Source organism: Panulirus ornatus, chromosome 9, assembly GCF_036320965.1.
Source record: "Panulirus ornatus isolate Po-2019 chromosome 9, ASM3632096v1, whole genome shotgun sequence".
Taxonomy (NCBI): domain Eukaryota; kingdom Metazoa; phylum Arthropoda; class Malacostraca; order Decapoda; family Palinuridae; genus Panulirus; species Panulirus ornatus.
Window position 1 is genome coordinate 46,647,403 of NC_092232.1, and position 25,734 is coordinate 46,673,136.

The 25,734-nt window shown below is 39.7% G+C and overlaps 2 protein-coding genes across 4 annotated transcripts in view; one reads left to right on the plus strand and one right to left on the minus strand.

Annotated features, from left to right (window-relative positions):
- na (sodium leak channel non-selective protein na) overlaps positions 1–19,954 on the minus strand; it is a 175,986-nt gene extending 156,032 nt beyond the window's left edge. The window contains exons 1-5 of the mRNA XM_071665125.1: positions 19,640–19,954; positions 9,882–10,043; positions 7,893–8,078; positions 4,069–4,295; positions 3,794–3,922 (exon numbers count right to left, since the gene is read on the minus strand). Of these exons, the coding sequence (XP_071521226.1) occupies positions 3,794–3,922; positions 4,069–4,295; positions 7,893–8,078; positions 9,882–9,983 (644 nt within the window). The 5' untranslated portion in view covers positions 9,984–10,043; positions 19,640–19,954. The remainder of the gene's footprint in view (positions 1–3,793; positions 3,923–4,068; positions 4,296–7,892; positions 8,079–9,881; positions 10,044–19,639) is intronic.
- Positions 19,955–20,392: 438 nt separating this feature from the next.
- The window catches only part of Shark (SH2 ankyrin repeat kinase), a 192,047-nt gene continuing 186,705 nt past the window's right edge, over positions 20,393–25,734 (plus strand). For all 3 annotated transcript variants that reach the window (XM_071665126.1, XM_071665127.1, XM_071665129.1), the window contains exon 1: positions 20,393–20,700. The gene's annotated coding sequence lies outside the window, so the exon portion shown is untranslated. The remainder of the gene's footprint in view (positions 20,701–25,734) is intronic.

The window sequence follows — 25,734 nt, forward strand, 5'->3', positions numbered from 1 at the left end:
AGACTTGATAGAGATGCTCTGTGGAAGGTATTAAGAATATATGGTGTGGGAGGCAGGTTGTTAGAAGCAGTGAAAAGTTTTTATCGAGGATGTAAGGCATGTGTACGTGTAGGAAGAGAGGAAAGTGATTGGTTCTCAGTGAATGTAGGTTTGCGGCAGGGGTGTGTGATGTCTCCATGGTTGTTTAATTTGTTTATGGATGGGGTTGTTAGGGAGGTGAATGCAAGAGTTTTGGAAAGAGGGGCAAGTATGAAGTCTGTTGTGGATGAGAGAGCTTGGGAAGTGAGTCAGTTGTTGTTCGCTGATGATACAGTGCTGGTGGCCGATTCATGTGAGAAACTGCAGAAGCTGGTGACTGAGTTTGGTAATGTGTGTGAAAGAAGAAAGGGGAGTAAATGTGAATAAGAGCAAGGTTATTAGGTACAGTAGGGTTGAGGGTCAAGTCATTTGGGAGGTAAGTTTGAATGGAGAAAAACTGGAGGAAGTAAAGTGTTTTAGATATCTGGGAGTGGATCTGGCAGCGGATGGAACCATGGAAGCGGAAGTGAATCATAGGGTGGGGGAGGGGGTGAAAATCCTGGGAGCCTTGAAGAATGTGTGGAAGTCGAGAACATTATCTCGGAAAGCAAAAATGGGTATGTTTGAAGGAATAGTGGTTCCAACAATGTTGTATGGTTGCGAGGCATGGGCTATGGATAGAGTTGTGCGCAGGAGGGTGGATGTGCTGGAAATGAGATGTTTGAGGACAATGTGTGGTGTGAGGTGGTTTGATCGAGTAAGTAATGTAAGGGTAAGAGAGATGTGTGGAAATAAAAAGAGGGTGGTTGAGAGAGCAGAAGAGGGTGTTTTGAAATGGTTTGGGCACATGGAGAGAATGAGTGAGGAAAGATTGACCAAGAGGATATATGTGTCGGAGGTGGAGGGAACGAGGAGAAGTGGGAGACCAAATTGGAAGTGGAAAGATGGAGTGAAAAAGATTTTGAGTGATCGGGGCCTGAACATGCAGGAGGGTGAAAGGCGGGCAAGGAATAGAGTGAATTGGATCGATGTGGTATACCGGGGTTGACGTGCTGTCAGTGGATTGAATCAGGGCATGTGAAGCGTCTGGGGTAAACCATGGAAAGTTGTGTGGGGCCTGGATGTGGAAAGGGTGCTATGGTTTTGGGCATTATTGCATGACAGCTAGAGACTGAGTGTGAACGAATGGGGCCTTTGTAGTCTTTTCCTAGTGCTACCTCGCACACATGAGGGGGGAGGGGGATGGTATTCCATGTGTGGCGAGGTGGCGATGGGAATGAATAAAGGCAGACAGTGTGAATTGTGTGCATGGGTATATAGGTATGTGTCTGTGGGTGTATATATATGTGTACATTGAGATGTATAGGTATGTATATTTGTGTATGTGGATGTGTATGTATATACATGTGTATGGGGGTGGGTTGGGCCATTTCTTTTGTCTGTTTCCTTGCGCTACCTCGCAAACGCGGGAGACAGCGACAAAGCAAAATAAAAAAAAAATAATAATAATTTTTTACAATTCTTACATTCCCTTTTCCTTTATACAGTAGAACAACTACTGCATCTGTCTAATCATCAGGCACCAAAAACCATTTTTCTAGGCTATCATACAAATTCTGAGCAGTTTCATCTCCACCCTACAACATCTCATTCACCTTTTCATCTACACCATTCTTCAATTCTTTAACATCTGCAGACAGCCAATAATGGTTTAAGGCACTAGCGAACCAGCTTTGTTAAGCACTTGAAGCTCAAAACAAAATCCTCCATTTCATCCTGAAGTACAACACATGTTGCATCCCCTAGCCCACTTAACATCAACCAGAATTGAGAGCTACCAAACAAGAGTTTGGGAGGTCAAACACCACTGTGGATGGTGAAGTGGAATGGCTGAGCATGGCAGAATCTGACTGAGGGTCAGGTGGCATGCACAGAGGTGGTATGCCCTAGATCCAATAGAGCATATGGGAAACCTACGGACAGGGACTTCTTCCCACACCCTTGGAGGGTTTATTCTTTTTTGTTCTTGTCAGTTATAGAGTATGAAGCAGGAAGGATTGCCCCTGGCCTAGGGGACAAAGACTTGGAGGGGTGTCTGGTTTATCCTGGGGAGTGTAAGGATGTCTGTGTAGGGAAAGATGGGGCCAATGTGTCAGCGCAATATGAGTTATGGAAAACCAGGGTTGGAAGTAGGGACCATACTTGGTGGTTCCAGTCCCTGAAAGGAGGAGCCACAGGGACTTGGGGTTGGAAGTAGTAGTCCTACAGGGGCACCTCTATGCTATGCTAGTCACTAAATATACATTAAGAGATGTTAGCCTATAGAGGCCATGAGGCTGTGTCTAATGTATATAAGCTCCTTGAAGGGCCAGCCAATTATAGGGTCATGCAAGAGGAAGGTGGCTCGCAAGACGTGGGGAAGATGTTTAATACCCTGGGAAAAACTTTCGCCAATGAGGAGTCCCTGTCTTTGTTGGCGACCAGTTGGTGCTACACAGGCAGGGAGATGGGAAAAGCATTGTAGAATTTGTTCAAGCTCTCCTATTTTTCCTTACAGAGATTCTATTCATCTTTCTTATTCTGCTTATTCCATGGGTATCTTGAAACTTCATCTTGTGCAAGCATATTAGTGTGTGCTTTAAGAAATGGAAGTGAAAGCACATGCACACTCAGGGTCAGACACTGCAACTAAGTACTGATAATGTACTATGATTCCCTTTTTTTTCCTATACGTATTCACCATATCCTGCATTAGTGCGGTAGCATTAAGAACAGAGGAGTGGGCCTTAGAGGGTATATCCTCATTTGGCCCACTTCTCTGTGGGAAGTATTCTTTCTCCTCTATCACCAGGGATATATATGGCTCTTATTAGCATTTTCAAGATTCTTTGTATACACAGTTATTTGCAACAAGAATTTGGTATTTTCCATGATCTTATATTTAACTTTCTACATTCATCAATCTTCTCTATCAAACTGTTCATTTTCTTAAGCATTCATATGGTTTAAATCTTACTCCTTGTGCCATCATATAATCTCTTACAATTACTGCTAAGGAGGCAATATGTTTGCTAATCAAATACAAGAAGTGCATTTAAGTGTATGGATAAGCAAATGTTTTGCAAACTATTCAAAATATCACACAAAAACTGAATTATGCTTCTAAAGTCATCATACCTACACAACCACAAAAATCTAAGTGAGAAAGTCCAAAGAATGGCAACCAAAGTGGAATTTGAATTAAAAGAGCTGAGCTAAAGTAAGAGAGTGCAAGCTGGAAATCTGCCAATGTTGGAGGAGACAAGATATGGGGTGACAACATTACAGCATCAAAGTTTCTGCATCAGTTGGACACCACAGAATAACCAGAGCTCAAACAAAAAGCCTACCAAGAAGCTGGTTAGTAAGGATGAAAAGAAGTCCTGTTTTACTTTGAAGGTGGTGAATGTGTGCAATAGACTAACTAATGAAATTGTAAGTGCAGGCAGAATACAATTGTTTAAAAAGCTACTCAATAGTAAAGAGTTCAAGAGATAGGCCTGAAAGTGTAGAACTCTCTCTCTCTCTCTCTGAACTGTAAAAAGTGTAATTTCAAATGGATACTAACTTGGAATAATTAGTCTGAACATCTGCACATTCATATCCATATTTTACAGCATAATCTCATATCTTACATTCGAGTTGGGTGTTACGTTTCACTGTCAAATAATAGTGTTAAATAAACATTATAATCCTTGTAAGGAAATCATTTCAAAACCAATATATGCAAACTTACTCAGCATCAGTATCATTCTTCACACAGTGATTCCGAAGTTCTCCAAACAACTGTACTCCTAGAAGCCCATAAAGGGACATGAAGAACAGGAAAAATAAAGTCACATTATATATCTGTTGGCTTGAACGTCTGAAAGTAAAAGTATAAGCATGTAAAGTAAGTTCAAGAAAAATAAGAGATAATTAAACAATAAAAATGCATTATAATATCCCATAATACTCATTTTTCCCAAGAACTTATCAAGGAAATTAATCTGACAAACATTCACAACTTACTTGACAATTTGCTTTAATCTGTTCTTTGGCATGGAAAACTTAAGAAAGATGCGTATAAGGCGGACAACTATAAGGGGTCTTGGAGCACGTAACACAGATAAATAGCTGTGTTTGTTCACCCAATCAGTCATCTGCTCAAACATCTGTAGAATGACTGAGATCCATAAAAAGAAGACCATACTAGCATCATACTGGCACCAACGATCCTTCAGATACGGCACTTCACCCTGTAGAGCATAAATATCTAAATTCTATCAGTGTACCAAAGTACTAAAGTTGTTGTAAGAACAGGAAAGAATTATGAATAATGCTTACTGAACATACATGAAAAATATAAAAACCCTTAATACTATTCTACTTCATGTTTAAGTACAAAATTATTATCATTATTACCATTACACTTGATTACCATTTCCCAAATTACCAAGGTAGCACCAGGGAACATGAAGAAAGACTCACATATATACACATACACATACAAATGCATAAATATACATATACATACACATACATACATATACATACACATAAACATATACACATGTACATATTCATACTTGCTTGCCTTTATCCATTCCCAGCGCCACCCCCTGCATCAGTGGGGGTAGCGCCAGGAAACATACAAAGAAAGACGACATCATCTCACATACATTCTCTAGCTGTCATCAAAACCACAGCTCCCTATCCACATCCAGGCCCCACAGACCTTTCCATGGTTTACCCCAGCCGTTTCACATACCCTGGTTCGGCCCATTCACGGCCCATCGGCACCAGTATACCACTTCGTATCAATTAACTCTATTCCATGCACGTCTTTCACCCTCTTGCATGTTCAGGTCCCAAATGCTCTTAATCTTTTCTGCTCCATCCTTCCATCTCTCACTTCTCCTTGTTCCCTCCACTTCTGGCACATATATCCTCTTTATCAACTCCTGCTCACTCACCCTCTCCACAAGTCCAAACCAATATGTCACACCCTCTGCTCTCTCAAGAACACTCCCTTCATCACCACACATCTCCCCCACCTCTTACTTACTCACTCAATCAAACCACTACAGTGTAGGTAAGATGAGATTTTAAGTATAAAACATCCATCAAAATTAAAAACAGAACATTAAAACTACTGAAAGGATGTTAAACCAAAAGCAGAAATCTGTTCCCTAAAATGAAAACCGATAAATTCACCCTCCAAACCTAATCAAGAGAAAACAGCCCAGAATCTGCATAAGTCTACATTGAATTATCACTCAAAAATAGATATTTACCACTAATTTTTCCATAAGCATCATCACTATCTAAAGGCACAAACTGAAAAGAAGCCAAATATTCTTAAAAGGATCAGTTGTCTGTTCCTGATGCTAACTTGTTAAGGTGGGAAACGGCCAGCAAGTATGAAAAAAATCAATAATGTGATTATCACCAGTATCACCATCAAGAAACACTAATGTCATCATCAGTGTGGAGTAATCATATGCCTACATAAACTGCAGTTTCCACACAAAATGGTCCATATGGCAGCAACATCGTAGCTTCCATTAAAAGACATCCTTATTTACTATTCATATCTTAATCAATTGACTTCTGATGTCCCATATGCAGCAAGCTTTGCCTCCAGGAGGTGACTGTGAGTATCCCATACATGGGATATCATTTATAGAATGTCTGCAAGGGTGTTAATCATCTACAGTTCACTTACTGGCATTTCAGGGTGTATTTCCATACATCAGTCCATATTTTTTCCCACTCATGTGGCCAATAATCATCACAATGCCAAAGTGTACAGTACAACAACTTAATAGATATGCTTGACCTAGACAGTTTAAAAGAGTGACATAGTTTTCATGGTGCAGAAGAACAAAGCAAGTGAAGGTGAAGATGAGACTAGTCCCAGAGTGACAAGGGATGGTGCTTTATTATAACTGCAATCTGCCTCATAGGCACAGACAGATGTTGCCAACTTCACCCCAACAAATTTTTTTTGATAAGAGGTAATTCAGGTATAACAGGTACTTGGTCGGGTAGAGAGAATTCTGAGGAGCTCGACAATTTCTCAAAGTATCTTGATAGTGAACTCATGGACATGTTAAAAAGTGAAACAAACTGGTAATACATGTTTGTAAAGGAAATACATGTAACATCTCCAAGAATCAGACTGTCCAAGTTCACTCATACCAAACGAGATGAAATGTGTAAGTTTTTTGTGTATGGCAATGATGATGGCCCAAAACAAAAAGGATGAAATATAAGAATATTGGACCAGCAATGAGATGTTCGAGCTGAAGTTTTTCAAGAAAAGTATGCCTCAAGATCACTTTCTTCAACATCTTAGGGCTCCTACATTCTACATAAAACAAGCAGCTTATTGTGGAAAATTAGAACAGTGCTTCATGATCTCTGTAAAATATTCAAAGAGAAATTTATGCAATTTCAAGATATGCGCACTATCAACACAGCTGCTCATCCAGCTCAAGGCGTTCGTCCTTAAACTGGTTACCTGGCTTAGTTTCCTTTTTACATTTCAGTTTCTAAAAGATGGAACAACAGGAGCTAAGCAAGGAGTGCTTATTTCCTCAAAGGTTAAGGCCAGGCTGTCTGAATGGGTAATATGTTTGAGGAAACGAACCTGAATGTTCTGGCTCTGATTGAAACAAAGCTCAAGGGTTAAGGGGAAGAATGATTTGGAAATATATAAGGGGTAAAGTCTAGGGTTGGTGCGAGAGCAAAAACTACAGAAAGGGTAGCACTACAGCTGAAGCAGGAGCTGTGGGGATGTGTGAAAGAGTGTAAGGATGTTAGCCTCAGAATGCTGTGGGAAAAATGAAAGTGGATTTTGAGAGATGGGTGATTATGAGTGTGTATACACCTAGCCATGAGAAGAAAGATGATTAGAGGCAAGTGTTTTGGGAGCAGCTGAGTGTGTTAGCCATTTTTATGCAAGACACCAAGCACTAGTGATGCATGATTAAATGCAGAGGTTAGTAATGTGGCAGCTGGGGGTAAGATTGGAGGGCATGGGGCACTCAGTCAGGTGAATGGTAATAATGAACAGCTTGTGGAAAAAATGCCAGTGAATGGAGATATTTTGTTGAAAAAGAGTGGGTTACACAAGTATATCTATGTGAGCAGGAAAGTTGGTGAGCTGGAATTGCTATAATACATACTAATTGATAGGCATGCAAAAGATGGACTTGGATATAAATGTGCTGAGAGAGAGAGCTGAAGGTTGTCTCATTATGTGTATGGTGGAGGCAAGGGTGAAGTTCTGTGAAGGGTTTTTGGGAAGAGAAAATGACATGGGTGATAAGAGGATGGTGAAATTAAGTGAACTTGGAAAAGAGCAGTATGAATAATTATCATGAGATTAAGTGTAGAAGGGGAAATGGTAGATATTTAGGGAAGTAGTGCCAGCATGTGTGATAGAAGTGTGGTATGTGGAAGGTGTGAGGCAGGCATGTGAGAAAGGGTAGTAAATGGTGGGATGACAAAGTGAAGTTGCTAGTGAAAGAAAAAAGAGAGGTGTATGATGGTACTCACAGGGAAGGAATGCAAATGAATGGAGGATGAAAGAGAGAAGATGGCAGGAGGTCCAGAGGAAGGTGTAAGGGTTTAAAAAGAGGGCAAATGAGAATTGGGGTGAACAAGTATCAGAAAACTCTTTTGGAAGAATGCTAGTACTGCAAAAAAGAAAAAAAAAAAGAACATCCACGAGTAATCCATGAAAATTATTACTTTTTTAACATGAACTTTATGCAAAAAATTACCTAACTACAGGGTACCTGAAATTTTTCAAAATCAGTTAGAACTACAACTTTACCAGAACCAACCTTTAATATGCCTCTTGCTTGCATCTTGGCAACCATTTCCACAGAGAAGAAAAACGTTATCACTAGATCCGAGCAGAAGGTGATATACTTTAAACTGGGATATAATTCTTTGGAACTTGGTGTGTTTGCAGACACTGACACCAAAGAGACCAAAGAACATATCCGAAGGAGCCAACGTATCCATCTCTGAAAATTAATCATTCTTTATTTCTTGATGCATTAATGTTACAGACAAGAACACTATGACCCAAGGGCTCCTACTAAAAAAACAAAAAAATATTTCTGTTAATGAATTATACCAATCACCCTTGACCTGAACAATACTTCTCTACTTCTGATGATCTAGGAGGCTCTAATATTCACTTTGCAAAATTCTATAAATATACTCACCTAATTTCAGAATGGAGGAATTATACTCTAAAACTAGTAATCTCTACATTGGTATCATTTTACTAAGATTTAGGAGTGGGTGCCAGAGATGGTCATGGAACCCCTAAGGAAATGTTCTGGTCCTCCCTAAAGAAATCTTCAGCTACCATCTACAGTTTGAATTATGCAGAATATGCTGTCACTTCTGAAGTCTCCTACTGGATTTAATTCATGAGTTGCTGCCTTCTGTCATCTTTATCTTAATCTCCTCTAACCCAAGTAGCTGCCTTTTCTTTCTGCCTCAACCAAACATGGACTACTGGCATTCTGTCCACAAACATACTATCTCTCCCTGTCACACATAACATTTCACAACACTTAACTCACACAGCTCATTCTTCATAACTCTTTGGTGAGAGCTATATGCTAGCTCTGCCTTTTGGCAAAGTGTTAGGAGCAATAAAGAGAAGAAGTAGGCAGGTGCAACAGGAAGTAGTCGGTAAAAACATTAGGGCAGGACCATTAGTTAAAAGTAGTCAGCAGGAACATTAGGTAGGAACCTCTGCAAACACTGCACTAGACTTCCCTCTGCCAGAGGTCTGTTAAAAAAGAGGCACTAAAGGCTAAGAAGTGACACTTGAATTCACCAGTTATGGAGACTCTATTCCCATGGCCATACCCTTCAGAAAGTTCCAGAAGGGAACAGGAATCAGAGATATAGAAGAAAATAGGCTTCCAGTAAGGGAGGCTTCACATGGAAAAAATCCCTGTCAACATATGCTGATTAGCTCGTGGTTAGTGGTAGCAATGATTATGTACTGTGGCAGGATATCAGCCTCCTGAAATTATCAGACAATATCTATGTATAAGCCCTCCTGGGATAGACTCTGCACCCATAAGCATCTCCTTAGTCTAAATAGAGGCTGAATTACACCATACTATGATTTTTAAAGCCATGGGAAAGAAACATCTATCTATATCCATATATTTTTTTTCCATTCTTTACTGAAGAAATGTCCCCTTGAAATATGCTCTTTTCCTTGGAGTGTGAACTTTAAGTCTCTATTTCCCTAAGATGTCAATGTGTGTAAATCCTAACCCTAAAACACTAACTAGACCCGGAATTAGCAAATCAGTCTTTATTAAAGTGCCATCTACTTCTGTTGTTGTACAAAATGTATGATATGAGCATCTAAACAAAGAGAGAGTATGAACTGCACTCGTACCAAACTCAAATAACTATAATCATTGAATACCAGCAAACTATCCTAACAAAATAAAAACTATAATCATTGAATATTAACATACTATCCAAACAAAATACATATAAATGATTAATCAATGATGAAGAGTACCGTGAACTATAAGCATGTAGTACCTTCAAAATGTATAGGCTTCCTGTTGATAAGGACAGCACTTATCACTCAAAGCCTAATCTATAAACATAACAGAAATGAGGCCCTGATTTACTATGTGAAACAACACTTATTCAGTACCAGCTTGCCTATGATTAAATATTGAACATTTACAAATATACTGCCAATTTGTATATGCTAAATACCAGGAATGCCCAAATCGGCTTGAATATAAAAAACTCTTCACACTTGTTGGCATATTTACCTTATTTGCCCATTCAATCTCTGAGCTTTCATTCAGCGTTTCTTCTGGTCCATACTCAGCAAGGATGTTGTCTCCTCGAAGACTCTGCTTACGGCCCAACATTATTACATAGCTGTCAGTGGCATTCAGTAGTGATTCAATGGTTGCACAAACTGTAAAGAACTATGAAAACTGTTAGTTATGCAGTTACGCACTCAATATATACAAAATGGTCCACTAAATCATTTCAGCCTGGATGCAGTTCAGTCATTACTCTTCAAAGTCTTATTACTCATTTTCAACTAACAATCCAAGCATCTTTCAAATATTATTAATCGATCGAATAATCCAATTGCACACTTTTTATGTGAAGTAGAAAAGACTGGAAACAATGATGTTGAGTAACAACACCAAGTGGTTTACATAACTGTTGCTTTCCCTACACTTCAAAGCACTGGAACTCTACTCTCTCATGTCTCTTCCAACAATTATGACCTTGCACATCTTAAAACAGGTTTTTCACTTCCACTAAATTTGTAAATACTTTCACTTGTCTCTTCTGTTTTCCTTTCGTTATCCTCTATCTATTTCAATTACGGCCCAGCCTTGATGTGGATTTTAGTCTAAGAATGATGTCAAGAGAGAGAGAGAGAGAGAGAGAGAGAGAAAGAGAGAAATTTCTTACCCCCTACACTAAGGTCTACACTTGTGAGGACATGATTTGGAAAATTATTCTTCCTTAAGTATCTAAAGTTACATAGATGCCGAAATACATTTCTGACACTGGATTTAAGCCTGCTTGACTATGCAGGAACCTCAGCAATGATCAAGTCATCACTCACAGACAAAAGAAATTATCATCTACTTATTTATCATCCCTGGGGATAGGGAAAAACAATACTTCCAACGCATTCCTCATGTGTCATAGAAGGCAACTAAAGGGGATGGGAGCGGGGGGCTAGAAGCCCTCCCCTCCTTGTATTTTAACTTTCTAAATGAGGAAACAGAAGAGGGAGTCATGCGGGGAGTGCTCATCCTCCTCAAAGGCTCAGATTGGGGTGTCTAAATGTGTGTGGATGTAAACAAGATGAGAAAAAAGGAGAGATAGGCAGTATGTTTGAGGAAAGGAACCTGGATATTTTGGCTCTGAGTGAAACAAAGCTCAAGGGTAAATGGGAAGAGTGGTTTGGGAATGTCTTGGGAGTAAAGTCAGGGGTTGGTGAGAGGACAAGAGCAAGGGAAGGAGTAGCACTACTCCTGAAACAGGAGTGGTGGGAGTGTGTCATAGAGTGTAAGAAAGTAAACTCTAGATTGATATGGGTAAAACTGAAAGTGGATGGAGAGAGATGGGTGATTATTGGTGCATATGCACCTGGGCATGAGAAGAAAGATCATGAGAGGCAAGTGTTTTGGGAGCAGCTGAGTGAGTGTGTTAGTAGTTTTGATGCACGAGACCGGGTTATAGTGATGGGTGATTTGAATGCAAAGGTGAGTAATGTGGCAATTGAGGGAATAATTGGTGTACATGGGATGTTCAGTGTTGTAAATGGAAATGGTGAAGAGCTTGTGGATTCATGTGCTGCAAAAGGACTGGTGATTGGTAATACCTGATTTAAAAAGAGAGATATACATAAGTATACGTATGTAAGTAGGAGAGATGGCTAGAGAGCGTTATTGGATTACATGTTAATTGATAGGCACGCGAAAGAGAGACTTTTGGATGTTAATGTGCTGAGAAGTGCAACTGGAGGGATGTCTGATCATTATCTTGTGGAGGCGAAGGTGAAGATTTTTAGAGGTTTTCAAAAAAGAAGAGAGAATGTTGGGGTGAAGAGAGTGGTGAGAGTAAGTGAGCTTGGGAAGGACACTTGTGTGAGGAAGTACCAGGAGAGACTGAGTACAGAATGGAGAAAGGTGCGAACAAAGGACGTAAGGGGAGTGGGGGGAGGAATGGGATGTTTTTAGGGAAGCAGTGATGGGTTGTGCAAAAGATGCTTGTAGCATGAGAAGCATGGGAGGTGGGCAGATTAGAAAGGGTAGTGAGTGGTGGGATGAAGAAGTAAGATTGTTAGTGAAAGAGAAGAGAGAGGTATTTGGATGATTTTTGCAGAGAAATAATGCAAATGACTGGGAGATGTATAAAAGAAAGCTGAGAGTAAATGTGAATAAGAACAAGGTTATTAGGTACAGCAGGGTTGAGGGACAAGTCAATTGGGAGGTAAGTTTGATTGGAGAAAAACTGGAGGAAGTGAAGTGTTTTAGATATCTGGGAATGGATTTGGCAGCGGATGTAACCATGGAAGCGGAAGTGAATCATCTTGGAAAGCAAAAATGGGTATGTATGAAGGAATAGTTGTTCCATCAACGTTATACGGTTGCGAAGCGTGGGCTATAAATAAAGTTGTGCGGAGGAGGGTGGATGTGCTGGAAATGAGATGTCTGAGGACAATATGTGGTGTGAGGTGGTTTGATCGAGTAAGTAATGAAAGGGTAAGAGAGATGTGTGGTAGTAAAAAGAGTGTGGTTGAGAGAGCAACAGAGGGTGTTTTGAAATGGTTTGGCCACATGGAGAGAATGAGTGAGGAAAGATTGACAAAGCGGATATCTGTCAGAGGTGGAGAGAATGAGAAGTCACCACTGGGAGCACTGAAAAATGTGTGGAAGTCGAGAACGTTATCTTGGAAAGCAAAAATGGGTATGTTTGAAGGATTAGTGGTTCCATCAATGTTATATGGTTGCGAGGCGTGGGCTATAGATAGAGTTGTGCGGAGGAGGGTGGATGTGCTGGAAATGAGATGTCTGAGGACAATATGTGGTGTGAGATGGTTTGATCGAGTAAGTAATGAAAGGGTAAAAGAGATGTGTGGTAATAAAAAGAGTGTGGTTGAGAGAGCAAAAGAGGGTGTTTTGAAATGGTTTGGTCACATGGAGAGAATGAGTGAGGAAAGATTGACAAAGAGGATATATGTGTCAGATGTGGAAGGAACAAGAAGTGGGAGCCCAAATTGGAGGTGGAAAAATGGAGTGAAAAAGATTTTGAGTAATCGGAGCCTCAACATGCAGGAGGGTGAAAGGTGTACAAGGAATAGAGTGACTTGGAACGATGTGGTATACCAGGGTCGACGTGCTGTCAAGGGATTGAACCAGGGTATGTGCAACGTCTGGGGTAAACCATGGAAAGTTCTGTGGGGCCTGGATGTGGAAAGGGAGTTGTGGTTTCGGTGCATTATACATGACAGCTAGAGACTGAGTGAGAATGAAAGTGGCCTTTGTTGTCTTTTCCTAGCGTTACCTCGCACATATGTGGGGGAGGGGGTTTTCGTTTCATGTGTAGGCGGGGTGGCGACGGGAATGAATAAGATCAGACAGTATGAATTATGCACATGTGCATACATGTATATGTCTGTGTGTGTATATATATATATGTATAAGTTGTGTTGTATAGGTATGTATATGTGCGTGTGAGGATGTGTATGTATATAAATGTCTATGTGGGTGGGTTGGGCCATTCTTTCGTCTGTTTCCTTGCGCTACCTCGCTAATGCGGGAGACAGCGACAAAGTATTATAGAATATAAATAAATGATAATGGTTGATGGGAAGGTAAATTTGGCTGTAACTCAAACCACCTATGCTGCTTCATTCTATTTGCATCAACCAAAAACAAATCCCCTGGGATTTAAGTGACTGAGAGTAGAATGTTACTAGAAAAGCACTGTAATAGGGACTATCCCTTCTCAACCCCTATATAGATTTAATGGAGTGCTTCTTCCATTTTGCTAACTAAATGAAAGTAAATACATAGATGGTGAGAGGGGGTTAAAAACAAAACCACTGTTAATCAGGAAAAGAAGTCAATTCAGACTGAACTTAAAGCCCAAATGAGAATAAATGCCAAATCAAAACACAAGTGTAGTATGATTGATTATGGTAACACACCAAGAAGTTTTCTATCGACAGAAAACAGTGTCAAAGATATCAGCGCTAAATGAAAATCAAATTCATTGGTCTATGTAATCCTTACTGCAATTAATGTGGCCATGAAACAGACAGTGATAACTGTGATGAATATATAAAACACATGGTTAGATGTTATGTTGAATTGTATGAGTGGTATCATATGCTTATGCCCATACAATAAAATGTTGATGCACAGGAAACAAATAACTGATGAATTATGTATTCCAAAATGACAAACAATAGAGGAAGCTTTATAACCAAATCACAAAACCTTAAAAGACACAAAACAACGCTTGCAAAATATCAAAAAAAAATCAAACACAGACCTGGTAAATTGGTTACTATCAATTTCAGGTCTGACACTGATCCATAATTGATCTGGTGTGTAACCATTATTCTCTATAACTTTCTGCAGTTGCACTTTTGTTTACTCTGAAGCCTCTTTATCAGTAATTACAGCCTCACCTGCCAGAGTCACATCTTTTGAGGCTGCCAAGTCTAAATTAAATGATGAAGCCAGCCCTAGCTAGAGGTAAATTTACCTTCACTGACTAGCTCACCTTCTTTTTACATCAACTCCTCTTGCATTCAATGGCTTTACTTTTATTCATATGCCTAGACGTACAAAACTCTTGCATCTACATTTCTTGCACCCAGATTTTCATGGCACCCTCCATCTTCGCACATCAGCTGCCAGAGATGCATTACCATCATTGAAACAGAAAGCTGAGAAAAAGACTTTCTTAATAGATTTTCCATTTTAATGGTACAGTTGCTACTATCAGTAACATCATAACAGTGAACAACTGCTCAAGTTGAAAACCTGAACTCAAGTTCATTCAGCATTCTGAACAGGTTCAGCTGTAACAGGAGCATTTGCTTGATGCTTTGGCATAGGAATGACTAGTTCCAGTGGGCAAAAGTGTAGAAATATGTGAATGGCAAACAGTGTATCCTTACTCTTTGAATGCTAGCAGAGAACTGACACAGAGACTATTGTGGCATATGATGAGGTACCCAGAGGCACATGGAAAGCTGGGTTCATGTTATATCAAAACAATTAGTGCTGCAATGAAAAAAATGGTGTAATTTAGGTGTCTAAGCTACATAAAGGTCATAATATCACATTGCACTATATCGTATCAATAATGTAGCAACTTGGGCACTAGGGAACAGCAATTAACTATTGCCCAAAAAAATCAGCTACTTTTTTTACATCCACAGTAAATACAAAAGTGTGGATTGAAGCACTCTCAATTTCATACAGCTAAGTCAAATGTTGTCTTCAAAGGAAAATTTTCAGAATCTATTTTCATTGTTTGTGCAGTAGCTGCCACTAAGAAGATTACTTCAGGTATTACAAACCTCAACCCTACTCACATTATAGGTAGTGGGACTTAACCTGATACTGCCAACTATCCTTTGATATTGCTACACTTCTTTCTACTAAATCTCATACCAGTCTCGTAAAGGCTTTCCTTGCATCTAGATCAACATGCTGGCCATAGGTTATACATCTTTTGTTTATCCAGAGTTGGTTTTATATTCATCTATCATCATTATTATATTATTTTGCTTTGTCACTGTCTCCCGCGTTTGCGAGGTAGCGCAAGGAAACAGACGAAAGAAATGGCCCAACCCACCCCCATACACATGTATATTCACACACGTCCACACACGCAAATATATATACCTATACATCTCAATGTACACATATATATACACACACAGACACATACATATATACACATGCACACAATTCACACTGTCTGCCTTTATTCATTCCCATCGCTACCTCACCACACATGGAATACCATCCCCCTCCCCCCTCATGTGTGCGAGGTAGCGCTAGGAAAAGACGACAAAGGCCTCATTCGTTCACACTCAGTCTCTAGCTGTCATGCAATAATGCCCGAAACCACAGCTCCCTTTCCACATCCAGGCCCCACACAGCTTTCCATGGTTTACCCCAGACGCTTCACATGCCCTGATTCAATCCACTGACAGCACGTCAACCCCGGTATACCACATCGATCCAATTCACTCTATTCCTTGCCCGCCTTTCACCCTCCTGCATGTTCAGGCCCCGATCACTCAAAATCTTTTTCACTCCATCTTTCCACCTCCAATTTGGTCTCCCACTTCTCCTCATTCCCTCCACCTCCGACACATATATCCTCTTGGTCAATCTTTCCTCACTCATTCTCTCCAAGTGCCCAAACCATTTCAAAACACCCTCTTCTGCTCTCTCAACTACGCTCTTTTTATTTCCACACATCTCTCTTACCCTTACATTACTTACTCGATCAAACCACCTCACACCACACATTGTCCTCAAACATCTCATTTCCAGTACATCCACCCTCCTGTGCACAACTCTATCCATAGCCCATGCCTCGCAACCATACAACATTGTTGGAACCACTATTCCTTCAAACATACCCATTTTTGCTTTCCGAGATAATGCTCTCGACTTCCACACATTCTTCAAGGCTCCCAGGATTTTCGCCCCCTCCCCCACCCTATGATTCACTTCCACTTCCATGGTTCCATCCGCTGCTAGATCCACTCCCAGATATCTAAAACACTTTACTTCCTCCAGTTTTTCTCCATTCAAACTTACCTCCCAATTGACTTGACCCTCAACCCTACTGTACCTAATAACCTTGCTCTTATTCACATTTATTCTTAACTTTCTTCTTTCACACACTTTACCAAACTCAGTCACCAGTTTCTGCAGTTTCTCACATGAATCAGCCACCAGCGCTGTATCATCAGCGAACAACAACTGACTCACTTCCCAAGCTCTCTCATCCACAACAGACTTCATTCTTGCCCCTCTTTCCAAAACTCTTGCATTCATCTATCAATGTGATGTTAAATTTTTGTGGTGCTTTTTCATAGCATTATAAAACTAAATTTTGAATACTCGAAAAGAATTCATGAAAATCAAAACTCCAAAAATACTTCCAGATAAAATGACCTTAAATGACTCAATCAAATTCAGCCAGATGATAAAAATCACATCCCAAGTGTGACGCATTCCCCTATGCTTACAGACTATGAAGAAACAGGGATTAATCCTTACTCTTTACTTTTAGCTGAGTCTTAATGTAATGTAGGAATTAATTCAAATTTTCTTAGCTGCTTCTGAACCTGTTAGTAGGCTTTTCTCCATAAATCTATTCAGTAATCCATAAAAAAATAACAGCAGTCCCAATGAGGACCAAAATGAGGGAAATTTAGTTTAAACCTGAACAAAGTTTGAAAGTGTACTGGACAATTTTATTGTGGCCAATTTCGGCACAGCAAAACGACTATCAACAATCCCATTTGGATGTCTAAAAGTGTGTTCCAGAATATTGTACTTATGCTGATGTATATTAGATGTGAAATGTCAAAAGCTTTCAAAAATTCTATAAAAATCTATTTTCCAGTTGTCCATTTTGAGTCTACAGGTGAGAGCTATGCAAAGGAGTCCAAGCCAACCTTTCCAACAGATTTTCTGGCCTGACAACACATCTCCACTTCAGTGGCACTTTCTTCTCACACCTCACACTAGTAATAAATATTGATGTTTGAAATTAACAAACTTGCTTAATAATGGTGATATTGGAAGAAGATATACTATATAGTGTATGTAATGTTGCATTATAATCATTCAGAAACAAATGCTAATAAAAATACTTTTAGACTAAGAACAGTACCGCAAATTCATACTCATCATAAAACCCACAGAAAACAAAAAGACTAAGATACCAAACTTTCGTCTATTTCTCGAGATATCTTCTGTTCAGTTGCCCTGAAGATGTACTGAGGAATATACAAAAGCTTGCCGCCTATGTCTTTTTATTTCCTGTAGGACTGTTTGGAAAGATTTACTTGTTGGCAGCACTACACCTTTCAATGAACTTGCTGTGCAATGGTGATGGTATAAGATTCAATCATTTGATGTATACAATAATACTATATAGCAATCATATGTTTAGAAATAAACACAAAAAAATCTGTAAAAACAAACACATAAAAAATCTAAAATCATTCTGAACATTTACGCTCTAGTAGCAGAGCAGTAAGCATCTCAACAAACTTGTGACAATGTTTATGTTGATATACAATTCACTATTTGGTGTGTTGGTATTACAGAGCATTAATTTCCAAACAAACTGATAAACACAATGTAATACCAAAAAATAATCACAGCCACAAAACAATTGTACACACTTATGAGCAACTGATTAAAGTGCGTCATTCACTTCGGTAAGTACTACGAGGCTTCTCGTAATGCATGAATATTAAGTGAAATCCAATACAAAAAAGATGCACTGACAAAATGACTGGTGAGTGCTAGACAAAAGGGTTTTTCATTACTGTTTTTGCTAATTCAAAATCTGTTCTAAATGTGAATTTTCCATTTCATTCATTTTTGAAGACAAGGTGAGCATTTTGGCACAGTACATCATATGCAGAATAAGATATCATGACTTAAAAAATTCACTTATCTCAATGGCCTAGACATCTGTGTTTTATCTTTCTTTTCATACTAGTTTGCTGTTTCCCACAAATGAGCTAGAATCAAGAATCCAAGAATAGCCTCAAACAATCACACTCACACTCTGGCTGTCGTGTATAATGTAATGAAACCAGAGCCTCTTATCCACAGCCAAATGCCAGAAACCTTTTCAGGGGTTCCCCCAATCACTTCCTATTCCCCTTGTATACAACATCAATCTATCCCAGGCATCCCATCATTTTACCATATTCTCATTTATCCTCCATCATCTACGATATACTCTACCATAAAAGAAAACAAACATGAAACTCTAGGAAGATTAATACAAGAAATGATAATGGAGGGAATGAATAATGCATAAAAGCAGTGAAATACAACCTCTGAGAGGCAGGAATAAAGTATAATAATTTGAAGAAAATTAAATGGCCCAAAATAAACATAAAAATAAAGAAATGGTATACTTGAAACTGTCGAAGGGAGATAGAAACTGCATGATATTTAACGATTTATAGAAGCAGGAAGAGATATTCAAAATCTGGAGAAACACTCTATCATAACATATCAGTATACATTACCATATTCCTTTGAAGAGCAAATAGTTTGCTTTTTCAGTAGACATGACCTGTGACTGTTACGGAAAAGTGACAAAATATATCACTTCATTTTGTGGTACTCTCAGCACAACAAAATAAAGAAGGCAAGAAACAATATTAGAGTAACCAGATATAGCCAACCAAAAACAGATAAAGGATAAAGAATATTAAAGACTTGATACCACACATATATATTGATATTCAAAGAAAAGAAAGAGCAAAGAGAGAAATTACTGAATATATTGGAAATAATATGTTTACACCAAAGACCAGAAAATGTTGCAGTCCAGTGCCAGTAAATAAGACATACAGGGAGGGTCCTATGATAAGGCAAAGCCTCCCAATGTACAACTAAACTGAACTGAGCTCATCTCTGTTATTGCACCCACACAAAACTAAAATATAAGATGACATTAATGATGAAACAGCACTGAAAATGATGAAGTATGTACACATCTACCACCAGAACACGTTTGGTTTTCGTATCTATATTTGATAGCTTTCCTTCAATTCCGTTATTCTACCTAAATTTCCCTTTCCTCCAACCTATCCACTTGCAGGGATGAAAAGCAAGATATCAAACTAAATAAACTTATGATCCTAAAAGCATTTTACCAAGAATCAAAATGGTTTGCTATGATTTTCAATACGTTAAGAGAGCGGTACCTTTCAACCACCCTTGCCAAATCAAACATAATTTTTGTATCAACCTACCAACGATTAGTTGAACACATAGTTAGAGTGCTTTTCTTTACGAGAACCTTCACCATTATCTGCTAACAGCCTCCTTCTCCCCGGTGTAGGGCGTGCGCTAAGTGCCCGTGGAGCGATTGGATCGCGCACCCGCTGCTGACTCGCACACTCATATTTCTTTCCTCTCGAATATTGGTGCTACCTCATTCTCCATATTGCATCTCTATGACAAAATCATGAGATTACACACTATTTCTGAAGAAAGTAGGTGTCTTTAGTACCGCATATGTAAACTAAAACCCAATAATTCGTATTATCCTACAGTAAACATCTCAAAATCATCTGACTCCCGGGATTTTCACACATTTTAATATTAGAAAACTCTTAGAGGAATTGATCTAATTAAATAAAAAATTATGTATGGTGCTGTAATAACATCTAAACTATTATATCTCTTCCTACCATAACCACACATTAATCTTAAGATTACTATGATACTTAGCGAGTTTTAAACGGGCTTGGTTTCAAAATTGACAAGAACGATTTAATTGTATATCAACTTTTGGCAAGTTTTCATGACTGCTTAAAGAAGATTGGAATAAATTGTGATGAAACTATGCCGGCAATGAATGTTTAAAAAGTTACTTAATCTTAAATATAGTTCTATCAAGACTATCCTGAACTATAAAAATACGCTAAATTAGGTCACGTCTTGTTAGATGAGTAACTTTAAGGTACAACCTGCCTCGAACCCGACCAAACCCAACAAAGAAAACGCTTTGGGGGAATGAAGCTGAGAAAGAATCTTCACAGGATCCTTATCTAATTAAAGTTACATAACTCTTTTCTTCGAAGGTTTTTCTTTATATATTAATGTTTCGCATGGATTGAAAGAAAAAAGATATATGTTTTTGTTCTCATAGTGTGTAGCAGATGCCTGAACAGGACGTAAACAAACAGTGGAGTGTTGGTGTGACGCATGTGCATTATCCGTGCAGGATATCCGCGCTCGTATGAACTTCTCCACTTCTCACCAACAACGTTGAACATGTAACCACTTCTTCCAGAGAACAGCCATTAAGGTATGGTAGTTTTAAGGAAGCGTGTGGAGTTTGAGATTGTTAATTTTGATATGAAGCCTTTTTTTTTCTTTCTTTTCCGAGAAGATGGTATGTTAATAATAACGTTGATAAGGTGGACACCACAAACTCCTTACTCAACGTAAGTAAGTCTGATTGGTAAATGTACAGAAGGAATTGCCAGCATCAGTGAGATATTAAGAGAAGCCTTATCAAAACTGTTTGTTTCACCGAGAGGGAACGATGAAATATCTTATTCCACTGATAGGCGTTTGGTTCTCTTATTTGTAGATATTCGCAGATCCTCTTCACCCTTTTTTGCTTTATTAGGAGAATTCTGGTAGGATCTCGTGCATCATCTGCAAGTGATGTCAACTCGTCCTTAGTATAATTTATATAAGTTTAGTCTGATCAAGTCTTTATACTTGGCCTTTGAGTTTTAAAGAACATACCATATGGGTTATGATAATTATTGAGCTTAAGAGCACTGCCTGATCATCTTGTAAAATCCTTGGTAAATTACTTATTCACCTTTACACTGAAATAGTTTTAGATTGTTTTTGTTCTGCAGTGTTAGAATTTTGTATGGAGAGATTAGGATTCACTTGCCATTGTATATCTGTATATATATATATATATATATATATATATATATATATATATATATATATATATATATTTTTTTTTTTTTTTTTTTTGCTTTGTCGCTGTCTCCCGTGTTTGCGAGGTAGCGCAAGGAAACAGACGAAAGAAATGGCCCAACCCACCCCCATACACATGTATATACATACACGTCCACACACGCAAATATACAAACCTACACAGCTTTCCATGGTTTACCCCAGACGCTTCACATGCCCTGATTCAATCTACTGACAGCACGTCAACCCCGGTATACCACATCGATCCAATTCACTCTATTCCTTGCCCTCCTCTCACCCTCCTGCATGTTCAGGCCCCGATCACACAAAATCTTTTTCACTCCATCTTTCCACCTCCAATTTGGTCTCCCACTTCTCCTCGTTCCCTCCACCTCCGACACATATATCCTCTAGGTCAATCTTTCCTCACTCATTCTCTCCATGTTCCCAAACCATTTCAAAACACCCTCTTCTGCTCTCTCAACCACGCTCTTTTTATTTCCACACATCTCTCTTACCCTTACGTTACTTACTCGATCAAACCACCTCACACCACACATTGTCCTCAAACATCTCATTTCCAGCACATCCTCCCTCCTGCGCACAACTCTATCCATAACCCACGCCTCGCAACCATACAAAATTGTTGGAACCACTATTCCTTCAAACATACCCATTTTTGCTTTCCGAGATAATGCTCTCGACTTCCACACATTCTTCAAGGCTCCCAGGATTTTCGCCCCCTCCCCCACCCTATGATCCACTTCCGCTTCCATGGTTCCATCCGCTGCCAGATCCACTCCCAGATATCTAAAACACTTTACTTCCTCCAGTTTTTCTCCATTCAAACTTACCTCCCAATTGACTTGACCCTCAACCCTACTGTACCTAATAACCTTGCTCTTATTCACATTTACTCTTAACTTTCTTCTTTCACACACGTTACCAAACTCAGTCACCAGCTTCTGCAGTTTCTCGCAATATATATATATATATATATATATATATATATATATATATATATATATATATTTTTTTTTTTTTTTTTTTTTTCTTTTTTTTTTTTGCTTTGTCGCTGTCTCCCGCATTTGCGAGGTAGCGCAAGGAAACAGATGAAAGAAATGGCCCAACCCACCCCCATACACATGTATATACATACGTCCACACACGCAAATATACATACCTACACAGCTTTCCATGGTTTACCCCAGACGCTTCACATGCCCTGATTCAATCCATTGACAGCACGTCAGCCCCAGTATACCACATCGATCCAATTCACTCTATTCCTTGCCCGCCTTTCACCCTCCTGCATGTTCAGGCTCCGATCACACAAAATCTTTTTCACTCCATCTTTCCACCTCCAATTTGGTCTCCCACTTCTCCTCATTCCCTCCACCTCCGACACATATATCCTCTTGGTCAATCTTTCCTCACTCATTCTCTCCATGTGCCCAAACCATTTCAAAGCACCCTCTTCTGCTCTCTCAACCACACTCTTTTTATTTCCACACATCTCTCTTACCCTTATGTTACTTACTCGATCAAACCACCTCACACAAACATTGTCCTCAAACATCTCATTTCCAGCACATCCATCCTCCTGCGCACAACTCTATACATAGCCCACGCCTCGCAACCATACAACATTGTTGGAACCACTATTCCTTCAAACATATCCATTTTTGCTTTCTGAGATAATGTTCTCGACTTCCACACATTCTTTAAGGCTCCCAGGATTTTCGCCCCCTCCCCCACCCTATGATCCACTTCCACTTCCATGGTTCCATCCGCTGCCAGATCCACTCCCAGATATCTAAAACACTTTACTTCCTCCAGTTTTTTGCCATTCAAACTTACCTCCCAATTGACTTGACCCTCAACCCTACTGTACCTAATAACCTTGCTTTTATTCACATTTACTCTTAACTTTCTTCTTTCACACACTTTACCAAACTCAGTCACCAGCTTCTGCAGTTTCTCACATGAATCAGCCACCAGCGCTGTATCATCAGCGAACAACAACTGACTCATATATTTTTTTTTTTATTATTATACTTTGTCGCTGTCTCCCGCGTTTGCGAGGTAGCGCAAGGAAACAGACGAAAGAAATGGCCCAACCCCCCCCATACACATGTATATACATACGTCCACACACGCAAATATACATACCTACACAGCTTTCCATGGTTTACCCCAGACGCTTCACATGCCCTGCTTCAATCCACTGACAGCACGTCAACCCCGGTATACCACACCGCTCCAATTCACTCTATTCCTTGCCCTCCTTTCACCCTCCTGCATGTTCAGGCCCCGATCACACAAAATCTTTTTCACTCCATCTTTCCACCTCCAATTTGGTCTCCCTCTTCTCCTTGTTCCCTCCACCTCCGACACATATATCCTCTTGGTCAATCTTTCCTCACTCATCCTCTCCATGTGCCCAAACCACTTCAAAACACCCTCTTCTGCTCTCTCAACCACGCTCTTTTTATTTCCACACATCTCTCTTACCCTTACGTTACTCACTCGATCAAACCACCTCACACCACACATTGTCCTCAAACATCTCATTTCCAGCACATCCATCCTCCTGCGCACAACTCTATCCATAGCCCACGCCTCGCAACCATACAACATTGTTGGAACCACTATTCCTTCAAACATACCCATTTTTGCTTTCCGAGATAATGTTCTCGACTTCCACACATTCTTCAAGGCCCCCAGAATTTTCGCCCCCTCCCCCACCCTATGATCCACTTCCGCTTCCATGGTTCCATCCGCTGACAGATCCACTCCCAGATATCTAAAACACTTCACTTCCTCCAATTTTTCTCCATTCAAACTCACCTCCCAATTGACTTGACCCTCAACCCTACTGTACCTAATAACCTTGCTCTTATTCACATTTACTCTTAACTTTCTTCTTCCACACACTTTTCCAAACTCAGTCACCAGCTTCTGCAGTTTCTCACATGAATCAGCCACCAGCGCTGTATCATCAGCGAACAACAACTGACTCACTTCCCAAGCTCTCTCATCCCCAACAGACTTCATACTTGCCCCTCTTTCCAAAACTCTTGCATTTACCTCCCTAACAACCCCATCCATAAACAAATTAAACAACCATGGAGACATCACACACCCCTGCCGCAAACCTACATTCACTGAGAACCAATCACTTTCCTCTCTTCCTACACGTACACATGCCTTACATCCTTGATAAAAACTCATATACACATATATATATATATATATATATATATATATATATATATATATATATATATATATATATATGCAAGAGTGGAGGTGAGTTTGAATGGAGAAAAACTGGAGGAAGTGAAGTGTTTTAGATATCTGGGAGTGGATCTGGCAGCGGATGGAACCATGGAAGCGGAAGTGGATCATAGGGTGGGAGAGGGGGCGAAAACCCTGGGGGCCTTGAAGAATGTGTGGAAGTCGAGAACATTATCTCGGAAAGCAAAAATGGGTATGTTTGAAGGAATAGTGGTTCCAACAATGTTGTATGGTTGCGAGGCGTGGGCTATGGATAGAGTTGTGCGCAAGAGGATGGATGTGCTGGAAATGAGATGTTTGAGGACAATGTGTGGTGTGAGGTGGTTTGATCGAGTGAGTAACGTAAGGGTAAGAGAGATGTGTGGAAATAAAAAGAGCGTGGTTGAGAGAGCAGAAGAGGGTGTTTTGAAGTGGCTTGGGCACATGGAGAGGATGAGTGAGGAAAGATTGACCAAGAGGATATATGTGTCGGAGGTGGAGGGAACAAGGAGAAGAGGGAGACCAAATTGGAGGTGGAAAGATGGAGTGAAAAAGATTTTGTGTGATCGGGGCCTGAACATGCAGGAGGGTGAAAGGAGGGCAAGGAATAGAGTGAATTGGAGCGATGTGGTATACCGGGGTTGACGTGCTGTCAGTGGATTGAAGCAAGGCATGTGAAGCGTCTGGGGTAAACCATGGAAAGCTGTGTAGGTATGTATATTTGCGTGTGTGGACGTATGTATATACATGTGTATGGGGGGGGTTGGGCCATTTCTTTCGTCTGTTTCCTTGCGCTACCTCGCAAACGCGGGAGACAGCGACAAAGTATAATGAAATAAATAATATATATATACCTGAGTCCATGGGGAAAATGAAACATGATAAGTTCCCAAATGCTTTTTTGTGTAATATTTACTTCATCAGGAGAGGTACAAGAAAGAAATATATCAGTTGATATACAATGAAGAGACATAGCTAGGACACCATTTTGTAAGCAAGTGATTGTCCAATCGAGTGGATTAAAACCAGGGCATGTGAAGCGTCGGGTGTAATCTATGGAAAGGTCTGTAGGGCCTGGATGTGGAAAGGGACCTGTGGTTTTGGTGCATTACACATG